At 58.1% G+C, this 27245-nt stretch overlaps 2 protein-coding genes across 8 annotated transcripts; one reads left to right on the top strand and one right to left on the bottom strand.

Annotated features, from left to right (window-relative positions):
* The first annotated feature begins 3159 nt into the window (after positions 1 to 3159).
* On the top strand, positions 3160 to 16442 carry ZNF7 (zinc finger protein 7). 7 transcript variants are annotated; one of them, XM_046011489.1, is made up of 5 exons: positions 3160 to 3255; positions 4292 to 4335; positions 4690 to 4849; positions 8640 to 8756; positions 12227 to 16442. In XM_046011489.1, exons 2-5 carry the CDS (start codon positions 4309 to 4311, stop codon positions 14020 to 14022), a joined length of 2100 nt encoding a protein of 699 aa, XP_045867445.1. In that variant the 5' UTR covers positions 3160 to 3255; positions 4292 to 4308; the 3' UTR covers positions 14023 to 16442. The 7 variants fall into 7 exon arrangements, with proteins under 7 accessions (XP_045867445.1, XP_045867465.1, XP_045867420.1 ...); XM_046011509.1 differs by having other exon boundaries at positions 4723 to 4849; XM_046011481.1 differs by lacking the exon at positions 3160 to 3255 and adding an exon at positions 3965 to 4214.
* A 5137-nt stretch (positions 16443 to 21579) lies between these two features.
* Positions 21580 to 23728, bottom strand: COMMD5 (COMM domain containing 5). The gene is made up of 2 exons (XM_046011639.1): positions 23642 to 23728; positions 21580 to 22485 (listed from the first exon to the last, which is right to left on the bottom strand). Exon 2 carries the CDS (start codon positions 22430 to 22432, stop codon positions 21758 to 21760), a length of 675 nt encoding a protein of 224 aa, XP_045867595.1. The 5' UTR covers positions 22433 to 22485; positions 23642 to 23728; the 3' UTR covers positions 21580 to 21757.
* Positions 23729 to 27245: the final 3517 nt, after the last annotated feature.

The following is a 27245-nucleotide window of genomic DNA, read 5'->3' on the forward strand; positions in this document are numbered from 1 at the left end:
CAAAGCTGGGCGGAGATGCTGGCTGGATTCTACAGACCTCGTCCAACCTGCTTGATGAGGTTGCCCTCCAGGGCCGTCCTGTTTTCAGGGGACGGCAAACTCAAGTCCCGGAGCGCACTGGCATCCGGATACCGGCCCAGCGAACAGGTCCAAAAGTGTCCCCGGCACCGGCTCCCTGCTTCCTTCCCAGCTGCGTCTTTGTTGGCATCTCACACTCTGTGGTCACACTGAAAGAATCTGCCCGTCAGCCCCCTGGTTCACAAGCAACCACACCTGCTCAGTCTATGCCAACCCAGAGCCACACCTAGGGGACGTGTCCTCCTGGCTGAGCCTGGCTCGCCCCCAGGACATCCCAGATATAGGGGAAGGGGACACTGCTAAGTGCAAGTGTTCCTTCCGGCTGCAGAGGCGGCTGGCTCATATCTCTGTGCGGGTTGTATGTCCAGGTAAGACTTCAGGGGAAGGAGGGACGGCTACACGGCAGGAGTCCCCACAGCCAGAGAAGGCGGGCAGCACATGACCGGAAGGGCCCGACTGAGGGAGGAGTATGGGAAAGGTTGCGTGGAGCCGAGGGCATCACTGAGGACTGGCTCCAGATGGTGTGAGGGGACAGTGAGGGGAGCAGAATGGACACAGAGAGACCTGGCTCCCAGGAGTGGCCGTGCCAGGCAGAAGGGTAGCTGGAAGTGGGGTGTGTTTGCACAGGTGCTCAGTGGATGGTGCCGATGGCCTGGAGGCCAGCTTTCAAGGAGGCGCCAGACAGAGGCGCCAGGAGAAATGAGGAGTGTTGGTGATGGGGCAAGGCTGGGAGTCAGTGCTCAGAGTCTCTCTCTGAGCAGAGAGCCTGATGCGGGGCTGGATCCCAGGACCCTGAGATCATGACCTGAGCTGAAGGCTTAACCCACTGAGCCACCCAAGCACCTGTCTTCAATTTATTTTCTTTCTTTTTTTTTTTTTTTTACTGTGGTAAAATATGCATAACGTAATAATTTACCATCTTAACCATTCCTACATGCACAGTTTGGTGGCATCAGGTCATTCATGTTGTGCAGTCATCACGACCATCCAACCTGAGAACTTCGTTCATCTTGCAAAACCAAAACTCTGCCCCCACTGAACAAATAACTCCCTATCTCCCCTTCTCCCAGATCCTGGCAAGTACCATTCTACTTTCTGTCCCTGTAAGTTTGACTACTCCAGGTGACTTGTCTGAGTGACCTCGACAGTGTCTGTCCCTTGTGACTGGTTTATTTCAGAGTTTAACGTCCTCCAGGTTCATCGATACTGCTGCACGTGACAGATTCCTCGTTGGAAGATTGAGGGATCTCGTGCGGAAGGAACGCATCGTGCTGACCCACCCGCCGGTCGTGGACACTTGGGTTGCTCCCACCTTTCAGCTGTTACAAGTAATACACTATGAACATGGGCGTACAGACATGTCTGCGAGATCCCGCGTCCGGTCCCGTTGTGTATATGCCCAGCGGTGGCATTGCTGGGCCATAGAGTAGTTGTGTTTAATTTCTGCCGAACCTCCACACTGGTTTCCACACTGGCTGCACCAGCGGCACGCTCGCCAGCGGGGCACAAGGGCTGCCTTTCTCCACATCCTTGTCAATACTTGCTTCCTGTCGCTTTGATAGTAACCATCCTCATGGGTAGGAGGCCTGACTTTTTTTTTGAACTTGCAGTATTCAAATAGACACTAACAGGAAGCAGCTTTCCTCTTGGAAAAGAATCCAAAAGTATCAGTAAATCTGGTAAAGTGAATGTTGTAAAAGGGTTATCTCTGAGTCCTACTTCAGCCTCATTTTCCATATTTGAGGTCCACCCAATTAAGCTTGAACTCCCGTGAAAGAAATCCATTTCCTTTCTGGAAATCCTGTTTTTCAACTTTCATGTTCCTTTAAGGAAAAGTAAGATTGCTGACTCAGAGTTTAGTCAGTTTTTTTAATTTTTAAAAAAGATTTTATTTATTTATTTGACAGAGATCCCAAGTAGGTGGTGGGGGCGGGGAGCAGACTCCCGGCTGAGCAGAGAGCCAGATGATGGGGGCTCCATCCCAGGACCCTATGACCATGACCTGAGCTGAAGGCTCAGTTTTTTAAACAAGTTTCTATTGAACATGGGATTCTAGTTGAGCACAGGAGAGACAGATGGAACCATCGCCGGCTCTGCCATGGAGGGACTTGGGTCTGAGTAGGGGAAAAGGAGTCAGATGGGAGCAGGAGGAGGTGGAGCCTCAGGAAGGTCCCGGTGCAGAGGGAGAGCCCAGGGTGGGGCTGAGCACAGGCCACCCACCTCCTCAGGCCCTCCAGCTCCTGACCTCCTCAGGCAGCATTTCCATGGTCAGGGGATCAGGAAAATTCTGCTTCTCTGCATGGCCCTTGGGTCTACTGGTTTTTCCCATCAGCTTTCCAGCCCAGCAGGCCCAGATCCAAAGAGTCACTCCTAGACCCAGCAAACACCCTCCAGAGCAAGGTTCGATCCAGGCCGACCGCGCGCGGGAAGGGAGATGGTCTCTGCGGAGGACCCGGCAAGGCCCTTTCCCCTAGGACCACCTCGGAGCTGGGGACCGGGAGCGGACTCCGCCCACCGCCACGTTCACCGCGGAGGTCGGCGACCCCAGGATCTGGGTCAGCGACCGGCGCGGCCGTAGGTGCCCTGCGTCCCCGCCCTGTCCCGACGGCGCCCTCCGCCTAGACCAAGACCCCCACCCGCCCAGAACGCAGCGGCCGGCTCCACTCGGCTTCTCCGCCCTCCTCCCCCGCTGGCCGCTCCCCGTGCCCTCTGCGCCCCCGCCGGGGCGTCTCCGCTGCCCGGAACGTGCCCAGCGGGAGCTTCCGTAGGAAAGTCCGGGCACAGACGCGGTGCGGGGACCTGCGCCCCCGCGGTGATCCGACGTAGGCGGGGCCCGGCCGGGGCGACCCCCAGGCTTTCCACCTGCTTCGCCCTGATCGGTTCCGCCCTCTGGACCGCGGGTCCTTCGCCTCCCGGGGCCGCGAGACTCTGGCCCTGCCCCCGCTCCACTTTGGCCCCGCCCCTCCCTGGCCCCGCCCACGGCCCGGGCCTGTCGTCGGCGCTCTGGCCCCGCCCCTTCTCCCGCACGCCGGCCGCGAGGCTGGGAACCACTGAGACGACCGAGCCTCCGAGCCGCCCAGAGAGGCCGGAAGTCTGTGAGACGGAGCGGGAGCGTGCGTCGAAGGCCCGTTTCCGGTGTTGTCGCGCGTTCGGAGCCTCGGGCGGCCGGCGGGGAGGGTGAGTGGGCGCGTCGGGCGCGGACTCGGGGCAGGCGGCTGACGCGCTCCTCGGGCTCGGGCGGAGCGGCAGCTGGCCGACCCCCGCGTCCGGCCGCCTCCGGCACTGCGGGGGAGCGCGCGTGGCGCGAGCGGCTTGGGGACGCCGTGGGCGCCGGGCGCGGGGCTGGTGGAGCTGCGGCCGCCGTGGCCCGCGGGGGCAGGAGGCGTGTGGCCGAGGCCCGCAGGCCCGGCCGCGTCGCGCGGTGCTGGCGGCGGGCTCCTCCCGCGGCCTCCCCCGGGTCTCGGCGTGCTCCGCGCGGGTACCCCTTTCCGCAGAGCCGCCGCCTCGCGGGTCCTCCTTTCCCCGGTTGCGGCCTGTGGAAGACCCGACGCCAGCGGCGGCGGCCAGAGGGGCTGTGCCGTGGGCAGGGCGGGCTGTCCGCGCCGAGTTCTGGGGACGCTCGGCTCTTCTCCGCGGGGACCAGCGTCCCTGCTGGGCGGGGGGTCCCTGCTGCCCGGGTCCGCCCCACGGCGCCGCAGCCTGGGGCTGCCGCGCACGAGCCACTTGGAGCCAGAAGCCCCCGCAGGAGGCCGCGTCTCAGTCAGACCCGCGGGAGCGGCGGGTCCCGCCCCGCTGCTTCCTGTGGCCCCGTCCTCGGGTCGCGCCGCCGCCTCCCCTGCCGCCGTTAGCGCCTCTGGGCCCGGATCCACCACCCTGAACCCGAGCTTCCCGGCTCAGAGGCTTCAGAGTTTCTCCCGCGGAGGCCCGGCCCGGCTGCGTAACTCCTGAGACCCGAGGCAGCGCGCTCGGGCCGTGACGGGACCGCGCGGAGCCGGCAGCCCGCGCCCGCCCGTGTCTGCGGAGTGACTCGCGCCCCGGACTCAGCGGAAGGAGGAAGGGCTTCCGGGCAGCTGCTCGCGAGCTGTGGCCACTTTGGCTGCCCCTCCTGTCCCTGCGGAAGAACACTGGGGTCGGAGGTAAAGGGAACACAGTACCTTACTCCGGCGGGGTCCTCCGGCGCCCTGACCCCTGACCCTTTCACTCCTGCCCACAGGCTCCGCGGCGGGACACATGGATGCGCACTCACCGAGCCTCATGGTAGGAGTCTGCCTGCCCCTTCCCTCACTTGCCTTGTGAGGGCCCCGACCTTCCCGGGGAGCCTACGCTGCCCCTGGGCCTGGTCCTAGACCCTCAGCTGGCCCCTCTGGCCCTTGCCAGGCTCAGGCATGCCCGCCCTCAAGGGAGCGAGCAAACCCCTGCCGAGACTGGGGCCTGCCAGAGGCCCTTGTGGGGGGAGGTTTGTAGATCACCAGGCTCCGGCTGCCTCCGCCGCCTCCATACTGCCGCTCCCTCACCTTCTAGAGCCAGAGGGGCCCGGTGACTCGTCCAGCCCCGTGGTGCGTGTGCCTGAGACACGCCATGACGTGGAGCCAGAGTGGGGCTGGCACCCAGGGTTCCCTGGGGTGCTGGTGTGTGTCTTTTCAGGAGGCTGTGACGTTCGGCGATGTGGCCGTACACTTCTCCAGGGAGGAGTGGCAGTGTCTGGACCCTGGCCAGAGGGCCCTCTACAAGGAGGTGATGCTGGAGAACCACAGCAGTGTGGCTGGACTAGGTGAGGCTGCGTCTCGGGACTCCCTCCCCCACGCCACCGGTCAGCGGAGGGGTAATGGGTCTTCCTAGGTCCGGAGCTTTCCCTGGGAGGTGTCACAGCGAGTTCTGTGCGTTATAATAACTTTTCCCGTCCTGTTTGTTAACTTCGTGGGGTCAGATTTTAATGAAATTAAGTCCACTTGTTTTTGCCTTATGGGTTGTACCTTTGAAATTTTATTTAAAAGTTCTTTCCTGCTCCAAGGTTATAGAGACAATCTGTATGTTCTCCTGTGGATTTTATAGTTTGTCTTTCTCATTTAGGGCTGGGGTCCGCGTGTGTGTCTGGAGTTCCGTAGGACTCCGACCTTTTCCATTGATTTGTAGAGGGCCCTGCTTGCCTCATGCGTGTGACACTGTTTCTGAGCAGGCCTTGTAGTGTGTCCTGGTAGGACAGCTTCCCCTTCTGTTCTTTTTTTTTTTATTATTATTTTTTTTAAAGATTTTTTATTTATTTATTTGACAGCGAGAGAGAGATCACAAGTAGACAGAGAGGCAGGCAGAGAGAGAGAGGGAAGCAGGTTCCCTGCCAAGCAGAGAGCCCGATGCGGGGCTTGATCCCAGGACCCTGAGATCATGACCTGAGGCTGAAGGCAGCGGCTTAACCCACTGAGCCACCCAGGCGCCCCTCCCCTTCTGTTCTTTTTAAAACTTCACACCTACTCGTGGGTAGTGGGGTAATTCTTTCCTATCAACTTAGAGTAAGTTTGAGTTTTTTAATTCGTGGAACTGGCATTTTTTTGGAGGGTGATTCACAAGAGAAGAGCTAACCACTTTCTCATATTAAATATTACCACCCAAGACCATGGACTTTGTCTCCATTTATCCCATTTACCTTCTGTGTGCTTTGTTAGAGTTCTGGGATTTTCTCCGGAGTGTCTGGTACCTACTCATGCTTTGTTTTTGGTTGTTTTGTCAATGTGTCTCTTCATGTTGCTCTTTCCATATATATGTTTTTAAAGATTTTATTTATTTATTTGACAGAGATCACCAGTAGGCAGAGAGCAAGGAGGAGGCAGGCTCCCCGCTGAGCAGAGAGCCCGATGCGGGTCTCGGGGATCATGACCTGAGCCGAAAGCGGAGGCTTTAACCCACCGAGCTACCCAGACGCCCCAATGTTGCTATGTTTTTAACAATAACCAGTTATTGTTGCGGTAGGAAATGCTGTTGGGTTTGGGGGGTTGATCTTGTACTTGGCAACTTTGTTGAACTTGCTGCTAGTCTGGTGCTGGATTTAGGAGGAGGAGCCTGCGACTGGGAGGGTGGTGTTTTCCCTCTTGGTCCGGCAGGATCCCAGCTTAGCCGGGGCCAGAGCCCTAGTGCTGTCGACAGGACTGCTGTGGGCAGGCCTGTTGGTTCCTCATTTTAAAGGGAATACTTCTGGGGGCACCTGGCTGGCTCACTTGGTGGAGTGAACTCTTGATCTCAGGGTTGTAAGTTCGAGCCCCACATTGGGTGTGGAGATCACTTTAAAACATTTTAAGAAATAACAAAAAAAATTAAAACTTCTTTCGAAAAAAAAATAATAAGAACACATCTAATTAAAATCAGAAGAGGGTGCATAGGTGGCTCAGTGGGTTAAGCCTCTGTCTTCAGCTCAGATCATGATCTCAGGGTCCTGGGATCAAGTCCCGCATCAGGCTCTCTGCTCAGCAGGAAGCCTGCTCCCCGCCGCCCCCCCCCCCCCCCCGCCTGCCTCTCTGCCTACTGGTGATCTCTCTGTGTGTGTCAAATAAATAAATAAAATCTTTAAATAAATAAAATCAGAAGAAAGTAGCTGAGGAATTTTCTTTTTAATCATAAACAAGTACATTGGGCGGGGCGCCTGGCAGAGTCACTCGGTGGAGCATGCAACTCCCTGATCTTGGGGCTGTGAGTTCAAGCCACATGTTGGGTGTAGAGATTACTTAAAAAATAAAGCTTAAAAAAAAAAAACAAGTACATTGAATTTCAAATTCTTTTTTGCATCGAGAATTTGTATCTTTTTATTAGTCTAGTAAATTATATTGTATATGTGCTGCCGAAGCGAGCACAATTATATTGACGTTTTGTTTTATTTGGGGCTAAACCCTACTTAAATTATACTTTACATAAAAACTTTGATATCATGAGACTATCATCAGGTAGTATTGTATTTCAGATTTTTCATCCATGTTCATAGTGAACTGTTCTTATATATTTTTGGCCAATGGCAGTTGGCATATCAGTTTCATAAGATGAACAGGACATCTTTTTGATTTCTGGAAGAATTTTTGTAGGTGGAATTGCAGTTATTGGTAGAACTCTCATGTAAAACCCTCTGGGCCTTGGGCAAGGAAGGTTTTGCGCTAGCGTTTTTTTTTTAGTGACTAAGAGTCTGTTAAGTTCATGAATTTCGTTTTGTGCTAATTTTGTCATTTATATGTCACATTACAAGTTGATGTGTTTGTTTAGATGTTGAATTGCTTCACCGTCTTTGCTCTTTATTTTTAGTCTCCATTACGTGTGTAGTTATTTCCCTGGTGTATTTTTTTAACCATGTTGACCTTGATTGGTTTTGCCACGAAACTGTCATTTTCATCTTTTCAAAGAACCAGTCGGTGTCTGGTTTTGCTGAGCTTCCTTTGCAGTGGGGGATGTGACCTTTGTTCTCTAATCACCGAATCCTGCCCCGTGGTTATTTTCTTCCTCCGTGTACGGGTTTGCTGTGTTGATTTGCCCCCGACTTCTTGAATTTGATAGTTACCTCATTTGTGTTTTACCATTTTCATTTCTAGTAAATGTATTTAAAAATGAAAAGGTTTATGTGTAAGTACTACTTAAACTTCATCCCGCGAGTTCGATAGTAAACACAGCTGCCACGGGGTAATTTGTTACTCAGTTTTCGGGTCGTTAGTACTTTCGAGGTACCTCTGCCTACCTTCGTATCCAGTTGCATTTTGGTTGGGGCACAGTGCCCTTGAATGGGGCCATGACCACCTTCCGAGCTGAAGCCCCCCAAGGGTGTTTCTCTGTGGACATCCCACGTGTACTTGGAGAGAACACGTGTTTCCTGCTGAGCATGAAGTCCCGTGTGCACATGAGGCCTTTACCCATGGGCTCCCTGCCTGCCCTCCTCCATCCCTACAGCCAGAAGGATACCTGAGGGAAGCCCTGACCAGAGGGTTTGCGCAGCCCTTGGATGGGCTGGGAGGACACCGCAGCGCTGTCCCCTCCAGTGTGGGGGCTGGTGGCCCTGGAAGGTGGGTGCCACTGCAGTCTGCTGAGGCCCCCGCAGGTTGGCACGAGGACATGAAGCAGGGGCAGCCAGGTGAGGGTCGGACCTCAGCATCTTCTGAATTAAAATCCGTTCATCTGTTCGTTTATTGTTTTTTTTCTTGTTTCTTGGCCACTCGTACCCCCAGAATGTTTCAGCCTTGAACCGGGGCACAGTCCGTCTCTGCTGAGGGAAGCGCTGGCAGTGTCTGGCCGCTTTCTCCCTGGGCCAGAGCTGGCTCTTTGCAGACTGTTTGGTGTCAGATCCCCTGAGGATCCTGGCCCTGCTGTGGACGGGGATGGGCTGAGAATCCAGGCGTCTCACTGTCAAACCTCAGGAGCTGGACCGATCTGGACAGAGAGGGCCACTGTGTTCACAGCCTCACCCCGATGCTCCCTTCAGACGCTGTCCCTGTGCTGCAGCAGCCCCTGCCTCTTTACTCCTGGAAACCAAGGGGGCTGGGCCCTGTGCTGTACCCTCAGCCGCACTGACACGGTCCCCTTCTCTGCCATCCCCACAGCAGGATTCCTGGTCTTCAAGCCTGAGCTGATCTCCCGGCTGGAGCAGGGGCAGGAGCCATGGGTCCTTGACCTGAAGGGAGTCGAGGGGAGAGAGGGGGCAAGAACCTTCCTTCCAGGTGAGGCTCAGGCTTAAGAAGCTTCTGGGGGCGGGTGAGGAGGTGTACAGAGAACCCGTGCCCAGCAAGGGTAGAGAGGGTGGGAAGCTAGAGATGGACCCTGGGTACTGGCCAGGCAGGCTGGGACGCCTGTGGACACCAGGGGCCACAGCAGGCTCACCGACAAGCCCCACGCAGTCATGGGCTGCATTGGGAGAGACTGAACTAGAGAAAAGCAGGGACGTGAAATTCTTGCACGTCACAGCAAAACCAGTTTGTTGTTCAGTTTCTAGTTTTACTGATGTTCTTATTAGGCAAAGATATGGATCCACGGGAATCACCAAGTTTGACTCTTAGCAGCTTTTCAGGCAAATGTCAGTTCCCTCCCTCTCACCAGCAGCTCCCTCCAGGACTTCTTGGGGCCTCTCAGTTCAGGCTTCAGGGCAGTGGTAGTGCCCTGAGGCTTCTGGAACGAAGCGCCACAGACTGAGGCTTGAGACCACAGCGATTTCATTGTCTCCCGGTTCTGGAAGCCAGACATCCAAAATCCAGGCATCAGCAGCTTCCTGTCCCCTGTGAAACCTACAGGGGATGACCCTTCCTACCTCCTCCAGCTTCTGGTGGCCCCAAGTGTTCTTTGGCTTGTGTCCGTGTCCCTCCAGGGTCCGCGTCCGTCGTCACCTGGCCTCCCCATGTCTTCTTGGAAGGTTCTGTCGTACCGGGTTAGGCCTGTCCTTACTTCAGTGCAACCTCATCTTCACTAACACTGTCTCAACAGTCTTTTTACAGAGAAGGTCATATTCTGAGGTCCTGGTTTGGGGGGGAGCACAGTCAGCCCATAACGGGGGCACCTGTCGCCTCACCTTGGTGGCTCCCACTGGGCTTCGTTGAGGAGATGACGTTACCCCAGCCTTATCTGGACCTCCCTGGCAGACATGCTGCCCAGTTTGGTTCGGGCACTGTGATGGCATGTGTCTTCACCACAGAAAGGAGTCCTTGCTAACGCCGTGTCCCTTGGTCACTGCCACAGCGGAGCAGGGCCTGGCGCCACGCGCTCTGATCCCTGGCTGGCTGGAAGCAGGTTGGAGCATCAGACTGTGCCAGTGAACGGTAGTGCGCTTCCTGCCTGGGAGGGCCCGGAGTCAGCCTTACAGCAGGTCACCAAATCTCTGTAAAGCTTCGTCACGCACTTGCTTGTGTGGAAGGCGGCAGCGCTTGGGCAGCTGTGTTGGGAACCCTGATCCCAGCCCCCAGTGTCCTCGGCTCTGTAACTGAAGGCCCTGCTTCCCACTTGAGGCCCCTTTCCTCTCCTTCCTGGGAAGAGGGTAAAGCTGTGGGCCAGCCCAGTTAAAACCCAGCCACCAGTAGATAGCTCCAAGGTGGAGGGGAGATTTCGAAGGGGTACCGTGGCAGGAGAGCTAGCTGGAGCTGGCAGAATTGGGTAGTTTGGGGGTTTATGTGCAGCAAATGGTTTTCAATGGTGACGAGGCAGCAGCAAAGAAAACACCCCCCAGTGGGATAGAGACTTGCTCTTGGGCCTAAGAGCACAGGGCAGGAGCGCGGCCTCGCCGATGGAAGCGTGTGGAGCGCGTTAGACAGTGTACGTGCCCAGAGGTTACTTGTGCCTGCCTCGTCCAGCAGACAACCAAGGAGTGGCCCAGAGTGGTCGCAGGGTGCAGAGCTGCACACCTGTCCCCAGCCTGCAGGGACACACACGCACCTGTTCTCTGAGGGAGAACCACTTCCAGAATGAGGCTGTTTTTTAACACGTGGTGTATCTCCTCAGGCTCTCTAGAGCCGTGGAGAAAAGCTCTCAAGTTCCAGGGGAGGGTGAGAACTCGGGGCTTCGTTAGGAGTTCCCAAGGATGTGATGCCCTGAAGCGAGGGAGCATATGCAAGGAAGCCCCTGAGGCTGGTGCTGGGCCCTGCTGCGTGGGGAGGCTTCTCAGAGTTGGTTCTAGGGAACCAGATGGAGGCCGACACCTGCGAGGTCAATGGCTTTGAGGCTGCTTAGCCACATGGGGTCATCCTTTCTCCTGTTGTGAGCCGGAGGGCCCAGTCCCAGCACTGCAGACATCACCGTGTTCTTCCCTGGTGTCCGTAGAGGCCTCTGCTTTCCAGCAGGAGGCAGCGGAGAACAGTGCTTGTCTATCTGCTCATCTCCGGGTCAGGGAGGCCTGGCAGAGGCTGGAATGGGCCAGCACCCCGCAGCCAGTCCTGCATTGTGGGAGGGTGTGTGGTTGTGCATCGAGGACCAGGCGGGGGACGCCCCGTTTCATAAGGACACAGGGAGGTCAAAAGGGCAGGTGTTGGGGGAACAGACCTGGGTCCGTCTCACGATGGTCTCATGAGCTGTGTGACTGAGGAGCCCCAGAGTCCTTACGTGTGGGGTGGTGATTCCACGGCTGACCTCACTGGATTGTCACAAAGACTCATCGAGAAGTGGCGGAGCTAAGTGTTCCTTACCCACGGAAGATGCTCTGTGTGGGATGGCCTGTGGCTCACCTGGGCCCGCCCACAAACTGCGGATCCCGCCCACAAACTGCGGAGCTGGAGAAGGTGCTGATGTTAGGAACCACCAGGAGCCCTAGAGCTGGGCCCTGGAGGATTTTGCTGTGGGGTAGTAATGAGCTGCTCGTAACTGGTTGTCACACGGGTTATGAAGTTGGCAGTGATGTGAGTTATGACCCTGGGCGTGATCATGGACACCACGGAAGTGTCTGACGTTACCAAGGTGCTCTCTGGGACTGCAGAGTACGAGACAGCCTGACACACACTTGGAGCATACAAAGGAAGGTGGATGGATGTCGGGAAGCCTCGTGGGGGGCAGGCCGGGGTAGCTGGAGCCTCCAGAACCCCAAGGGAACAAGAAAGCAGTAGGACCCCTGGGTGTGGCCTCCTGGAAGCCGAGGGCCCACAAGCAGTGGTTGTGCACGGGCAGGGCTGCGTAAGGGTGGCTTGGCAGCAGCTGAAGAAAGCAGGAGTCGGGCCTGGGGTCCCACTCAGAGCCCCAGCCGGCCCCTCTGGCTCACCCCTGGTATGCCCCTCGGCAGCCGTCTGGCCTTAGTTTCCTCCGGGCCTGCCTGTCCCCCGACTCAAAGTCTTCAAACCCTCTTACCCTCACTCCGCCTCCTCTGGGTCCAGGAGCCTCTGGCCACACTTGCCAGGCTGTCAGGTTCACTGTGTCTTTATGGATTCTCGCTCATCCCGGTTCCCCACAGGACGGCCCTCTCCTCACGCACGCACACACAGGAGTACACAGTTGTTGAATGGACGCATAAAGTAAAAGTATTAATGAAACCAAATGTTGGAAACTGTCAAAGGCATGACTTCCGGTAGTGCTTCTCCATGCGGGTGTGTCCGGCCTGCTGCAGCCCAGCCTGGCGGGGAGTGCGGCTCCCAGGGATGGTGTGCAGTCCCTGTCCCACCCCCGGTGTCTGTCCTGTCTCGAAGCACAGGGGGTGAGGGACATTCTTTCCTGTTTCTTTCAGATTCTGCGGTTGGGATTGCGAGTGAGCCGGCCTGTGAGGACCTGGATGTTCTGAAATCAGAACCCTGTGTGGCGATGGTCAGGAGCCCCGCACGGGGTTTTCCTCAGACTTCGAGCTTTAGAGACACCCGTGGTTCTGAGGTCTGGTCAGAGACTAAGCCAGGCTCCCTCCTCCAGAGAAAGTGCTTGAACACAGGGACCCTGGCTGCCAGGAAGACCTTCGCCAAGGAGGGTGCCCAGGGATGTGGCGAGCTGGAGAGCAGTGGTGGCCTGGGTGGTCAGCCTGGCAGACGTCCAGGAGCGGCCGCTGAGGGGACGTCCCGAAGATGCGACACGTGCGGCACAAGGTTGAGACCTTCCGGCGTCATTCCGCAGCACGGGGTGAACACACCGAAGAGACCTGGTAGATGTCCAGAGTGCCAAAGAAGTTCACCTGATCGTTCGCAGGGGAAAAACGGAAGTAACTGCCGCAGAGAGAAGCCGTACGAGTGTGAGGAGTGTGGGAAAGTGTTCAGGTTGTGCTCACAGCTGAATCAGCATCAGAGAATCCACACTGGAGAAAAGCCGTTCAAATGCATCGAGTGTGGAAAAGCCTTTCGTCTGAGCTCGAAACTTATTCAGCATCAAAGAATCCATACTGGAGAGAAGCCCTACAGGTGTGAGGAGTGCGGAAAGGCCTTCGGTCAGAGCTCCAGCCTCATCCACCACCAGAGGGTCCACACAGGGGAGAGGCCCTATGGCTGTCGGGAGTGTGGGAAGGCCTTCAGCCAGCAGTCCCAGCTGGTCAGACACCAGAGGACCCACACCGGGGAGAGGCCCTACCAGTGCCAGGAGTGTGGGAAGGCCTTCAGCCAGAGCTCAACGCTGGCCCAGCACCAGCGGATGCACGCTGGGGACAAACCCCAACTTCCACGGGGCCCGGATGGTGCCGGGCTCATGGCACATCAGAGAACCCACCCTGCGGAGAAGCCGTTTAAGTGTGATGAGTGCGGGAAGGCCTTCAGGTGGGTGTCTCGCCTCAGTCAGCACCAGCTGACTCACACCGGAGAGAAACCTTACAAATGCAACAAGTGTGCCAAAGCCTTTGGTTGTAGCTCACGACTTATTCGCCATCAGAGAACTCACACTGGAGAAAAACCATTTAAGTGTGAGGAGTGTGGGAAAGGCTTTGTCCAGGGCTCACACCTAATTCAGCACCAGAGAATTCACACTGGAGAGAAGCCCTATGAGTGTAGTGACTGTGGAAAAGCCTTCAGCCAGAGCTCAAGCCTTATTTACCATCAGAGAATCCATAAGGGAGAGAAGCCCTACGAGTGCCTCGAATGTGGAAAAGCTTTCAGTATGAGCACACAGCTCACAATACATCAGAGGGTCCACACCGGGGAGAGACCCTACAAGTGTACCGAATGCGGGAAAGCCTTCAGTCAAAACTCCACCCTCTTCCAGCACCAGATAATCCACGCAGGAGTGAAGCCCTACGGGTGCAGTGAGTGTGGGAAAGCCTTCAGCCGCAGCTCCTACCTTATCGAGCACCAGAGGATCCACACCCGGGCCCAGTGGTATCACGAGTATGGGAATACCTTGGAAGCTTCTACCCACGTGAGCCGTAAGAAAGTCAGTACTGTAAAGAAACTGCATAAATGTAATGAATGCGAGAAAATATTCAGGTGGCGCTCACATCTCATCATACATCAGAGAATTCACACCGGAGAGAAACCTTACCAATGTAACGATTGTGGCAAAGCTTTTAATCGGAGTTCAAGGCTTACTCAGCATCAGAAAATTCACATGGGCTAGGCCCCGTACCTTTATAAATGTGTATAAGTGTGAATAAACCTACAGCCTTAACTTTACGTGTTTTATATGGGATCGTTTATACTAACAAGAATTTAGAATGTGGGGAGAGAGTCCAAATTCCTCTCCTAGGAAAGAAAATGTCCAAATTCCTATAAAGTTGGATGTTACTTTCCTGGCATGTGTGACCTTAGCCCACTCAGCAAAGCCAGTGTCCCTCGAGTCGGTGCACATGTAGGGTTTTGAGTTCACAGAGGGAAGACCCTCGGTCCTGTGGATGAGGAAGGTCGTGGGAAAAGGCCTGTGAGCTTTGCCACACAGCTTAGAAGTTACCCAAAATGTCTTCCCTGAGCACTGGTCCCTCAGACTGGCTTCAGCAATCAGGATGTGTTAGTTTGTGCTCATGGAAGCCCAGAGCAAGGAGCCTAGAACTCCCTTCTCTCGCCTTCACCCGACTCCTTCTGGTCAGCCCCACCAGAGCAGGCCGGGGATACACCTGAGAGTCCCGGGGACCAGTCTCTGCAGAGAGGAGCTCGGATCAGCACGCGACTCCAGGAATCCCAAGCCCAGGTTGTGATTGAGGGACCTATTCTGTGACTCTGGGATGTCACTGTCCTTGAAATCCAGAGTCTCTCTGCTTGCCAGCATCATTACAGGGTGATCGGAAGAACTGAACTGTGTGTGAGAGCTCCCCTGCCCCCAACTCTGAGACCCCCGAGCCAGCGTCTCCAGCCAAACCCAATGCGGACCTGGCCTCAGCAGGAAGAGCCTGTGGGAGCCCAGCGGATGCCCCCCAGAGGCCAGGGTGTGACGCTTCCTGCTGCTTCCCAGACTTCCTCAGACTTGGTCCTGCCGTACAAGCTGCCAGAACTGGGAGGGTCTGCAAGCAGACAGGTGGGCCTGTTGCCTTTTCCCAGAGGCCGGTGGAGATGGAGACTGACCGCTCCCGGCAGCGTGAAACTGAGGACAGTGTGGATCGTGGCCCTGCCCTGGGCTCCTGGGCTCCTCCGCTGTGACTGACGGCACCAGACAGTTTGCTCAGACTGGCTCCTACCTGCTGCCACTCACGCAGGACCGGCCGGTCACTGGTGTCACTGCCAGTCACCACTTAGACAAAACGTGGGCCAAAGAGCCCTCCTCCCTGTCCTGGTGGAGAGGCCCATGTCTCCCACATACAGTTTGGGATGGTCAGGTCCATGTGGGTGTCTGTTCTAGCACACAGACCGGGATCTCAGCCCAATCACCAGCCACCGCTGGTGACCAAAGGGACACAGGCAGCCGTCCGCAATTTATGGCAATACTTGATTTGGGTCACCGTCACACCAGTCTGGCTAAGCCTCTGGGTAGGTCCCTGAGACGTAGCCTTGATGGCCGAGTGTTGTGCCACTCAATAGCAGGTTATAGATTTGTATCGGGAAAAAAGGGCTGGTTCCTGTGTTCACAGTGGGAGGTACCAGAATTTCTGGCAGTTTGGGATGGTCAGGCCCATGTGGGTTTCTGTTCTAGCACACGGACCAGGATCTCACCCCGTCCCCAGCCACGCTGGTTAGCCAAGGCCAAAGTCCAGTGCGCCGTCCGGCTGCGGTACTAGTTGTCGGGGTGAAGATAGTGCCCTCAGCCTGTGCCTGCGCATTTGGAGGTGTGCCCTCTCCAGGTGCCAGGGCACGATGAAACCACTGTGCCCATTTCAGTAGCTGTAACCGCCTCTGCAGTGTCCCTGCTCCACCCAGAACTTGGGTCCAGAAAGGTCAGTGCAAGAGGACCAGGGACTGTGGGCCCACATGCCTTAGGAAGGCAGGTTGGTCACTGACGGCCGTCCCCTGACGGGAATCCTCTTGACCACTTCCTGGGTAGTGATAGGACAAAGGGGTGGGAGGTTCCATGAAGGCTTCCAGATTCCAACCTGGGCGTGACACTGTCCTCTACCAGCAGCTCCAGGCCGGTCAGAAAGGGCCATAGGCTTCCACATAGATCACCCAGGCCCCTGGATTTTCTCTTCGGATTGACCTGGTCCTAGATCAGGGCCTGGAACATGGAGGCTCTTAGACTGGGTGGCTCTCTCTCCTTGGGAGCGCCGCAGGCTGACCAAAATCTAGGCCAGAGTCGATTCCCGTAAGTGCGCTCATCTGGGAAGAAGAAATGTAAGAACCGCCCATCACAGCCACGAGCAGTCTCCTCTGTGAGACTCCCCCCGTCTCCTGCTGGCACAGCACTCATTGTTAGGTGGGCACTGCCTGGCTCCAGCCCACATTCGTGCAAACAAACTCTAAAACTTGGACGTACCTCACTTTACCTCTTTAAAGGCTTAAAAGCTAAGAAGGGTTTTTACATTTTTAAGTGGGGGGGGGAGACTATTTTGTGACATTTCAAAGTTCTGTTGAAATGAGATTTCAGTGTGACCAAATAAAGTTTATTGGAACAGACTGGCCACTATTGTGCGATGCGAGCGAAGTTCTCACTTGCTGGCCTTGTCCCCTTGGGTAGGAACTCCATGCCCTCCAGCCTTAGAGGAGTCATTTTTTCTCTCAATTCTGAGTGTGGTTTGTTCACTCAAATGTCCCAATACAGCCAAGAATTCAGTAGAAATAACCCCGGAGGCTTAGACTCCAGTCCGGAGCCTCCACGGCAGGGAGAGGAGCCCTTTCTCAGCCGCGCCCAGGCGAACGAGAAGTGCGACTCTGGCCGGCTCCGGGCTCTGAACTCCGACTGCGTCTGCGCACATCCCGCGCGGGCGGCCCTCTGCAAGGGCGGGGAGGAGGGCCACCTGTCGGGAGTGCAAGCTTTGGGATCATGCGTTCTACTCTCAAGCTGTATCTCCCAGCTTGGGCTTCAGTGACTGTAACGAGTATTTTTAAGACTATCCAGAACTCTGTTTCAGAGCAGGTGTTACTTCGATTTCTCTGTGGAGACAATAAACCCGTAATTTTGACCTGAAACTGCTTTTTACTCAGTTACCAGATGAAGCTTTGATGTGGGACATTGGATTGGAACCATGGAGCTTCCCCGAAGCTTCACAAAGGGGCGGGGGTGCAGAGCCCAGGTGCGCTCACACTCAGAGCCCAGGAAATGTTCGTCTAAACGTCCCGACCTGCAGCATGGGGATGCTCCCGAGGCAGTATTTCCTTGTTCAGCCCTCGGGGAAGAGAGGAGGCCCACTGGCATCAGGAATCTCCACAGAGGGCGTCTGGCGAGCTCCTGACAGTGATCTCGGGTGGTCACTTTGAGCCCACGTTGACTGTAGAGATTTTTTTTTAAGTTTTCACAGAGATCTGAAAAAGATCCAGAAAATGGAAAAGGTGGAAAAGGGTGATCTTGCAAGTGAACGTCCGTTCTCTGTACAAGCCTTGTGCGGGCCTGGGAACAAAGATGGACCTCGGGTCCGGTCAGCGGTAGGGCTGACCACCGACGAGGGTGCACAGCTGCTCGGGGCACACGGGGTCCACACCCCAGCCTGGCAAGAGCCGGGCTGAGGCAAGCGGAGCAGAGCTACCCCTCCCCCCCAACCACCTGGTTTTTGTAGGCCCTGGAGGGGAGGATGGTCTTTAAATGGCCGAAAGAAGATGATTTTGTGACACGTGACGTTAGTCTCGGCACCAACAGTACAAAACTGCCATCGAACACGACTGTGCCCACTGACGTATGTCGCGTCTGCCTGCTTTCAAGCCACAGCGGCCCAGCGGATGGAATCCTCGTGACCTGGGAAGCTGGCACAGTCGCTCCGGGCCATCTCCTGCCGTGGCAGCAGGGGAGTGGAGGGCAGGGCTGCCTGCAGCGGCCGTGGGAGGGACGGCGAGCTCAGGGCCACCACGCCCAGTACCGACGGAGGACAGTGCTCCCGCCCCAGCGTTCCTGACTGAAAGCGGCACAGACCAAGCCTTCTGGTGGGGGCTGGCAAGGGCGCAGAGCACTAAAGCCCCCTTCCATGTGCCTGGAACCCGGCGGGAGCAGAGGGCCATCCCAGACCCTCCGGGGCCTGCGGAGTGGACGCACCCAACAGTGTGGAGACAGACTGCTGGCCACCCCAGCCAGGTGCACAGGGACGAGGGGAAGCAGGCCTCAGCGCCCTCTGGGCAGGGAAAGGGAGTGCTGACTCGGGTGCTTGTCCACTGGGCAACTCCTGGAACCCCAAGTCTCCATCAGCCCGTCTCGGCGTGGAAATGTGCCTTCTCCCCGGAAGCGCTGCCTCGGGGCTTTAGGTGGGCTCCAGGTGAGAGCTCTGTCCTCTGAGGGCCTCTCGGGAAGGGGCTGTGCATGTTCTCCCCGATGCCAGCAATGGGGTGGCCTGGAAAGCGCCTCTCCTCTCTACTCATATGGTTTAGAACCACTGGGGCCCAGCTACGTGGCCCTTGAGTGGCAGCACAGCTCGGGGCCCCTGAGCCTTGGGGCATGTAAGCCTGGCTCAGACCCTAGGTCCCCATCCCTGCTTGCACCAGCCAAATTCCAGCCACCCTGCACAGCAGAAGCCCTCAGTGGCTCTCAGCCTGAACCGTGTGTCCACATCAGCCAGCTCCCAGGTGAGACTTGCTGCCCCTCCAGCCGGGCGGCGCAGCCACTCTCCCGGGCAGCAGTCAAAGCACAGGCCAGCGGGAAGCCCCGTCCAAGTCGGGAGGGAAGGCTGACCACGCCAGCTCCCCCATCAGCTGTTGGACGCTGGACAGGCCTCTGACCTCTGCTCCGTCGCCTGTGAAGTGGGGAAAGTCCACAGGCAGAGCGACCACAGGTGCGGTGCATGGGCCGGAGCGCAGCACCCGTCCATTCCGCCTGGAATCACCGCGTGCTCGCAGCTGCCTCGCCGGGGACTGGCCGGCGGGGACACGTGTACAGACGGCGTGCTTTGGGTCAGTTTGACAGTATCAAGAGCTTTAAAATGTTCACATTCTGCGTCCTCTGTTCCCACTTCTAAACAGTTTCCGTTCGTGAAACGGTTTTCCCACTAACGTCACTGTGATTCTTAACAGGAAAACAACACAGAAACTGCTCCGTGTCCCTCCCTCACCTCTAAAATCTCAACGCCGAAACCCTGGCGCCCCGTGTAATGTAGGAGGGGCTGGGGCCTCGGGGAGGCAACTCGGCGTGGGTTCAGAGCCCCCAGAGAACTCCCGACCCCTGGAACCTTGTGAGGGCCCAGGAAGAGGCCTGCAGCGAGCCAGGCCAGCCTGCGGTGCTCGGTTTGCTGTGTCCGAGGTGACCCCGCGCGCCCGCCCAGGGGACGGCTGTGTTCCGCAGCCACGAGCCACAGCTGCCTCACTTGGGACTTCAGTGAACAGAGCTACACACGCAGACGCAGCGTCCTTCAGTCTCTGTGGCTGTCTGTGGGCAAAAGGACTTTAAGATTCTTGTTTTTACTTTTTTTTCCAAATGTATCCTGAGTTTGTACTCCCTGAACACGTGTAACAGTCACGACAGACACACCTTGCACGGAAGGCCTCCATCACTGGGCGGGGGGACACGGTGGTCAGCATGTGCGAGGGCCAAGCGGCAGCCGGACAGCCCCGTCCACTCCCGGCCTCGGGGCAGCAGGGCCCCGCTGGCCGCTGATGCTGGTGACAGTCCGCGCCCCTCAGTGGAGCCTGGTCCAGGCCGCACCTGGGGGTTCTGCCCCGGATCGGCCTCGGAAACCCTACCTCTCCGTGGGCAGCACCACCCCCCTGTCCCCCACGCCCACCCTGCCGTGACCCGCACTCGGAGGGAAGATTACCGGAGAGGCTGGGAGTGCCCTGCCCTGCACGGGGCGGCAGGGAGCAGGGCAGGGCTTGTGCGCTGTTTCTCGGGGAAGCTCCCGCACACTGCTCAGGCCGGTTTACCGGAGACTTGTGGGCCGGTTGCCTGACAGCTGACCGCGGGGACGCTGCTGGGGGAAACACAGACCGAAGCAAATGTCTGCAAAAATCAGGACCCAAGTCCCCTAAGTGGGGGCCGGTTATGTTGGAAGCTGCAGCGTTGGCCACAGACCCTGAACACCCCACCCCGGAGACAGCCAGCAGAGACCCCGCTCCCCTCCATCCTGCACTCTCTCACTGCCAAGGGCTGAACGCTGTCCCCGGCTCAGTTCATGGTGAAGCCCGAACCCCCGGTGTGACTGCTTGTGGCCATGGGGCCTCCGGGGAGATTAAGGTTAATGAAGTAGTGGGGGGGGGCTCCGCCCCAACGGCGGGACTGGTGTCGGAATGAGAGGAAGAGAGCTCTGCTCTCTCACACGCGCTCGCGGCCGGAGGAAAGGCCGTCGGCAGGCCACTCACTGGGACAGACTCTGACCTCACACTTCCAGCCTCCAGAATGGTGAGGACATAGAGTTCCACTGTTTAAGCCACTTACTCTAGGATGTTACCGCAGCCCGAGCCGCCTGGGACCCCCACTTAGAGGGTCCCAGGAGCGGCCCCTGCTGCCCTTTCCCCAACTCCACCTCAACCCCCGCAACAGCCTCTCCATCAGGCGCCCAGCCCGAGCCCCTGGGCTCTGCTCCGCTCTCAACTCAGCATGCGGCGAGGCCCCTTCGGAGCAACTGCGACATCACCCCCACTCAAGTCCTCAGAGAGGCCTTCGGGGCCTGCCCTCCCCACACTCTGCTCAGCCCCTCACCAGCCACAGCCGGTCGTGCACTATGAGCTGCTCCCCCTGCCCAGAACCCCCCTCCTCCGACCACTCTGCTCCCTTCAAATCTTTGCTCATAAACCGTCTCCTCCCGGAGGCCCCACCCATGACCCAACTTAGGGCGGCAGCCCAGCTCTTCGGGTCCTGGGTCCCTGCTCCTTTCTTTTTCTAAAAAAGACTTTAGGGCGCTTGGGTGGCTCAGTGGGTCAAGCCTCTGCCTTCGGTTGGGTCGTGGTCTCAGGGTCCTGGGATCGAGCCCCACATCGGGCTCCCTGCTCAGCGGGGAGCCTGCTTCCCCCTCTCTGCCCACTTGTGATCTGTCAAATAAATAAAATCTTTTTGAAAAAGTATTTTATTTATTTGAAAGAGAAACATAAGAGGGGGGCAGAGGTGCTGAGCAAGGATCCAGACACAGGGCTCCATCCCAGGACCTGGGAACATGGCCTAGGTCTAAGGCAGACCCTTAACTGACCAAGCCACCCAGGTGCCACTCCTTTTCCTTTGTAAATATTTACCTTAGAGAGAGAAAGAGCATGAGTGGGAGGAGGGGCAGAGGGAGAGAGCTCCAGCAGACTCCCTGCTGAGCAAGGAGTCTTGATCCCAGGACCCTGAGATCACGACACGAGCGGAAATCAAGAGTCAGAGGCTTAATCGACCGAGCCACCCAGGGGCCACCCCCCTGCTCTCTTGCTGCACCACTTACCCTCCTCTGACAAGCTTTGCCAGTCATTCTGTATTATGCATTTTGTAATGTCTCCCCCTCACACTACAATGTTGGCTCGGTGAGGTCAAGGATGTGAGGCAGGAAAAAGAAATGCCCACACTAAGACACAGGGTTGACAAAAGCAAGTAAGCAGAGAGCTCAGACGCTACATGAGGCCAGGCGGCAGCAGCAGGCGCCCTCACCCAGCAGCAAGACCAACAGCCGGGGGAGGGGGAGGCGCCGTCTGACGCCCACCCAGGAGGACACTTGTTTGTAATTGCTTTATTTCCAGGAAAAAAAGAGGATTCAGGTTTCCCGACGGAAGAGACACTCACATGAGATTCAAACATCTCACTGAGGAGCGGCTCCTGGAAGGGCAGGCTTTGTCTGGGACGCCCGTCAGAGCCAGCTCTCCCCAGTGACTGCAAAGGGTCACAAGTTCGGTCAGGCCTGCAGTCTGAGCTCACACCGCTTCTCCAGGTCGGCCATCTCCTTGAGGACCAGCGCCACGCTGTACCGCAGCTCTTGGAACTTGGCCGTGGGGATCTCGAAGCGGTGTGCTGAGCCATCCGAAAGCTTCAGCTGCATCAGGACACTCGGCTGTAGGGAGCGTGCCAGGACACTGGTGGAGATCGCCACATCCACCCTCCAGCACAGGCGGGAAACGTGGGGCAGCCAGGCCCCCTGCTGCCTGGCCACAGAGTTGAGGAGAGGCCGTTGGCTCCCAAACACCACACTGGCCAAGTCGGTGACCAGGTCTTGGGGGATGCAGAGCTCCTGGAGCTGGTCCTGGAAAGCGTCGGGCTTCAGGCTGGCTGGGGGCAGCCGGACGGCCTGCTGGAGCAGTGTGTTTGTGCCGGCGAGGAGGACGCCCAGCCGCTCTTCTGACAGGTGTGCGCTGGCCCTGAGGCGCTGCACAGCCTCCCGGCAGTCCTCTCCCTGCAGACTGCTGACCACCAGCTTCAGCAACTTTCTGAACGTGCCCCTGTCCAGCTCTCCCAGGAGCCGGGGCATTGCAGCCACTTCTGGGGGGAGCTGGGCCCCCAGGAAACTCACCCGGCCACTGTGACTCTCGGCAGGGTAATGCAGGTATGGGGCTGCAGCCCCCACGGCAGACATGGCTGCTTCCTCCTCTTTGGTCAGGCAGCCCAGAGGAAAGGTCCCAGCTGCAACTGCCAGGGCGGGGGAGAAGAGAAGTCCCGTAACTCCCACGTGCTCTAGGCCAGAAAATGAGGACTAACAGGGCCTCTGCCTTCAAGGTGCGGACAGCATGAATCTCCTGCAACACCCAACGTCATGGGAGGTGCTCTGAGAGCAGGTGGCAAACGGGCCCACTTTAATGCCGGGAAGAGAGGAGCCAGGAGGTGGCAGGGAAGGGTGACAGGGTGGGGAGGGAAAGAGAACCAGAAACCAGAAGAGGAGAAGTAAGTTCTCCAAACACCTAAGGGAGAAAAGACTGAAGGAGAAGAAAAGTCCAGGGAACCCAGGGACGTAACAGCCACTGCTGCTGTCACCAACCACACTAAGATCACTCCACTTGGAATCGTGACAATGGCTTTGCAGGAGCCAATAAGGAAACTGAGGCTCAACAAGCCCAACCGCCCAAGGACGTCCCGCTGTGTGCACAGCGCAGGAGAAACCAGACACCGGCGGGCAGCAGGGCACGCGACACAGAGGCACCTGCCGTGCCTGGAGGGAAGGTCTGTGTCAGTACCTGAAACGACAGTGTAACGTCCTGGCGCGTGTCGGGCGACCGAGCCACACACCTGCTTATACAGGAGAGGCGGGCTCGTCCGCTCCGAGCGCTGGGCGGAGCTCGGCAGACAGATCCTGTCCCCACGGCGCCCACCAGGCCCAGGGTCCTCACCACACAGCGAAGCTCGGGGACCGGGGGGCACAGGGAGACCTCGACTGGCTTCACCGTACCGCATCCTCCCGGGAAGGCCGGGGCCCCTCCCCTGCGTCAACGACCACGCAAGGCCCAGACGGGTTCTCCGCAGCTGCCCGGCCCCTACCAGGAACGGCCTTCCGGCCGCCCCGCTGCTCAGGCCCTGCTCCCGGGAGGCTGCACGCTGACCCCGATGACGCTCTCCTGGCCACCGGCCCGAGGAAGGAGCTGACAGAGACCGGCCGGGCTGGAGCTGCGCCCCGTGCTCGCCGGGGGACCGCGACCACCTGCCGCACGGCCGAGCGGCCGCCCACGAGCCCCGGACCCCGCCCCCAGAACTTCCCGGATAGAGCGGCCGAGGAGCCAAGTAGCGGTCTGCGGCCTCCGCCCGGAAAGAGCGACCCCAACCCCGCACCCCAAAGCCCGAGACGCCCCCGCACCTGCAGAGCTCAGACCGCAGCGGACCCGCCCAGCAAAGCCCAACGGCGCGGCCAGACCGGAAGCGGGCAAGTTCCCGGAAGCGACCCCGAGACACTTCCGGGCCGCTCTAGGACGCCGGGAGGACTGGGCCCTCTGTGGCCCGGCCACGTGAGTCAGGCCCCCGGCCCCGTTGTGAGGGGGTGCACCGGCCGCCGTCGCCCGCGGGGACTTCAAAGGCCGCTCAGGGAGCGGCGGGCGCTGGGCTCCGCTGGTGTCCGGGGCGGAGGGGGGTGGCGGGCCCTGACCCACCGAGGCGGACCGAGAAGGCCCGGGAGAGGAGGGCCCGCACCCCGCGCGGCCGCGCACCTGCGGGCGCCTGACCTCCCGGCGGCACGTCCGAAGGCCGGGCCGTGCGGGCTCCGCGGTCGCGAGTCGGCGCGGGGAGGGCGGACCGCCCGTCGAAAAAGACCCTGGTCCCAGCGGGACGGCCGCGGCGGTGGGGCCTTCGGGCGGGCGCTGGGCCGTGAGGCTGGGGCCCCGACATTGGGGTTCGCGCCTTCGGGAAGCGGGCGGGGGACCGTGAGAAGCCGGCGGTCGACATTCCGGGCCGGGGCTTCGGCCGAGCCGCCGAGCGGGCGCCGTGGGCTCGGGCTTCCCGCCGCCAGGACCCGGAGCAGAGCGAGGGGTGGCGCGGGGTCGGCCGCAGGGGCCCTTGCAAGCTCTGGGCGGGAGCTTGGGAGCGGGGAGCAGAGGGTCTTGCGTCGCCGTAAGACGCGGCTCAGATCGACCCTCAAGTCAGTCAGCCGGTCCCGGTCCCGCGAAACGGGTTCCTCGGTGTGGAAGGGCGGGGAAGGGACCCTCCGTTGGGATGGCGCCACGAGGCCAGCAGGGGGCGCGCGGACCCGGACTTCTCTCCCGCGCCCCCGCAGCCCAGCCAATGAGAAGCCGCCATACTTCCAGCCCCGGTTTAGTCCAATGGGCTCTCCGTTTACAACAGCCCCGCCCCGCTGGGCCGCCCTGCGGGTCTGCGCGGAGGGTTGGCGTCGGGAGCTGCGGCTCTGTGCGCGCGGGGAAGCGGGGTTTGCCGGTGAAATGAGGGGCGCGCGGCGGGCTGGGTGGTCGGAGCTGGTGGGGGTCGGGGCGCCCCGCTGAGCGGTTCCCTTCCCCGACGGCGCGCGACAGCCTCGGGGTCTCTGGAAGGCGTCACCGTAGTTGACGGAGCGGGTGGGCCGGGGTCGCCGCCACAGCCACGTGCTGACGTGCGACCGACACAGCAGCGGCGCCGGGGTCGGATGCGTTTGGGGACACGGACCCTCCCACCCCCGTCCGCGGGCTCCGCGCCTGGGGCGGGGTTCCGTGGCCGAGTCGGCGTCGCCGGCCGCCGGCGCTGCCCCGCGAGGCTCTGCGCGCTGCACCGTCCCGCGCTCCTGCCGCCCGCGCCCTCCCCGGCCCGGCGACCGCAGTGCCGCCTCCGTCGCTGCCGGTCTGACTGGATTCGACCCCGCGGAAGGGCGGTGACGCAGGGTCTGCCGTTCTGTGTCCGGCTCGCCTCCCTCAGCGTCGTGTCCTCCGGGCTCGGCTGTGCTGAGCTTGTGCGGACGATCCCGTCCCGGACACGCTCGGGAGAAAGTGCGCGAAGTCGTGCACCGACAGCGACGCGCACTCTGCTTGGTTGACTGTGTCCGAAGCTTGGCTCTTGTGAACAGGGCTGCAAGGGACAGGGGACTGCTGGAATTTCTGGGAGATCCTGTTTCCAGTTCTGTCGGATAAATACCCAACAGTGGGCCTTTTAATTTTTTGAGGAGTCTTCGTACGGTTCCATAATGGCTGTAGCAGTTGACATTCCCACCAGCGGCGCACGAGGGTCTCCTTTTCTCCACACCCTTGCCAATACTTGTTGGGCTTTTTTTTTTTTTTAGGATTTTATTTATTTGAGAGGGAGAGCACAATAGGGGGGAGGAGCAGAGGACTGGGGACAAGCCAGGCCAGGTGCAGACCCTGATGCAGAGCTCGATCCCATGACCCGGGACCATGACCTGAGCCAAAACCGAGAGTTGGAAGTGTAAGCAGCTGAGCCACCCAGGCATGCTGGGTTGGTTGGTTGGTTGGTTTAGCAACACCGCCCTAGCAGCTCTGCGCTTTCGATTTGCATTTCCCTGATGAGTGATGCCGAACACCTTTTCCTGTACCGTTGGCCATCTATATGTCGTCTTTGGAGGAGTGTCTTTTCAGGAACTTAGCGCCTTTCAAAATCTAGTTATTTGGGGCTTTTGTTTTGTCTGTTTTGTTTTTCTTGCCGTTGAGCTGTATGAGTGCCTCGTATATTTTGAATCTGAGCCCCTTATTAGGTATGGGGCTTGCGAACATCTCCCCCGCTCCACAGGTTGCCTTGTCACTTGGTGGTGGTGTCTGCTGCTGTGCAGAAGCTTTTAGTTTGTTGTAGTCCCCCTGGTTTATTTTTGCTTCCCTTGCTTATGCTTTTGACGTCACATACAAAAACTCATCAATGTCAAGGAGCTTTACTCCTGTTTTAGGAGTTTTATGGTTTTAGGGTGTATGTTTAACTAACTATTTAATCCATTTGAGTTGATTATTGCATATGGTGTAAGATAAGGGTCCAATTTCATTCTTTGGCATGTGGACATCCAGTTTCCCAATGTGAAATACTAAGAAACACATATGTATGTCTCTGCCCCAAGTTCCCACTAATATTTAGTCTTTGACTTCACTTCAGCACCGAGCTTCTAAATGCCTTGTAATTTCCAAAGTGATAGGAGTGTCTGAGTGATGGTGTCCAAAGTGATAGGAGTTTAAGGAGTAACCCTTAAAACACTTGCAATTACCTTGGTGATAGGAGTGTCTTTTTTTAAAGATTGTTTATTTATTTATGTGCGAGAGAGCAAGCATGCATGCAAGTCGGGGTAGGTGCAGAGGGAGAGAGTCCTCAAGCAGACTCCTTGCTGAGTGTGGAGCCCAGCCCGGGGCTCCATCTCATGACCCTGAGATCACGACCCGAGCCCAAACCAAGAGCTGGACATTCAACTAACTGAGCCACCGGGCACCATGTGGAGTCTTCTGTTCTAACGTGGTGACTCTCAGTGTGCTCTTGAGTGGTCTGAGTAGAAACTTGGAATGTTCAGTCCTACTCCCTTGTCCTCCAGAGAGGGGAGAGGAACTGGGAAATAAGTTAACTATCGATCCTGCCCATGTGATGAAGCCTCCATAAAAATTCCCAAAATGTGGGGTTCAGTGAACTCCAGGGTTGGTGAACACTTGGAGATGCGGGGAGAGTCACACCTTCAAGGGCATAGCGGACCCCATCGTCCTGTGCATCTGCTTAGCTGTTCCCGATGAGACTCTTCTTCATAAACCGGTCATCTAGTAAGCCAAGTGTTCTCCTGACCTCTTGGCCACTCTAGCAAATGGTCAAACCCGAGGACGGTCGTGGAGCCTTTGACTACGGCCAGTTATTGAGAATCACAGGTGACAGCCTGATCTTGGCAGTTGGTGTCTGAAGAGGAACTGAGTCCTTCCCTTGGGGAGCTGCCTCGACTTTCCCAGTCCGCCCGCTGTGTTTACACGGGGCTGGCATGGCTATCATTACCCACACTGCAAGGCTGCCCT

Source organism: Meles meles, chromosome 1 (genome assembly GCF_922984935.1).
Source record: "Meles meles chromosome 1, mMelMel3.1 paternal haplotype, whole genome shotgun sequence".
NCBI lineage: Eukaryota > Metazoa > Chordata > Mammalia > Carnivora > Mustelidae > Meles > Meles meles.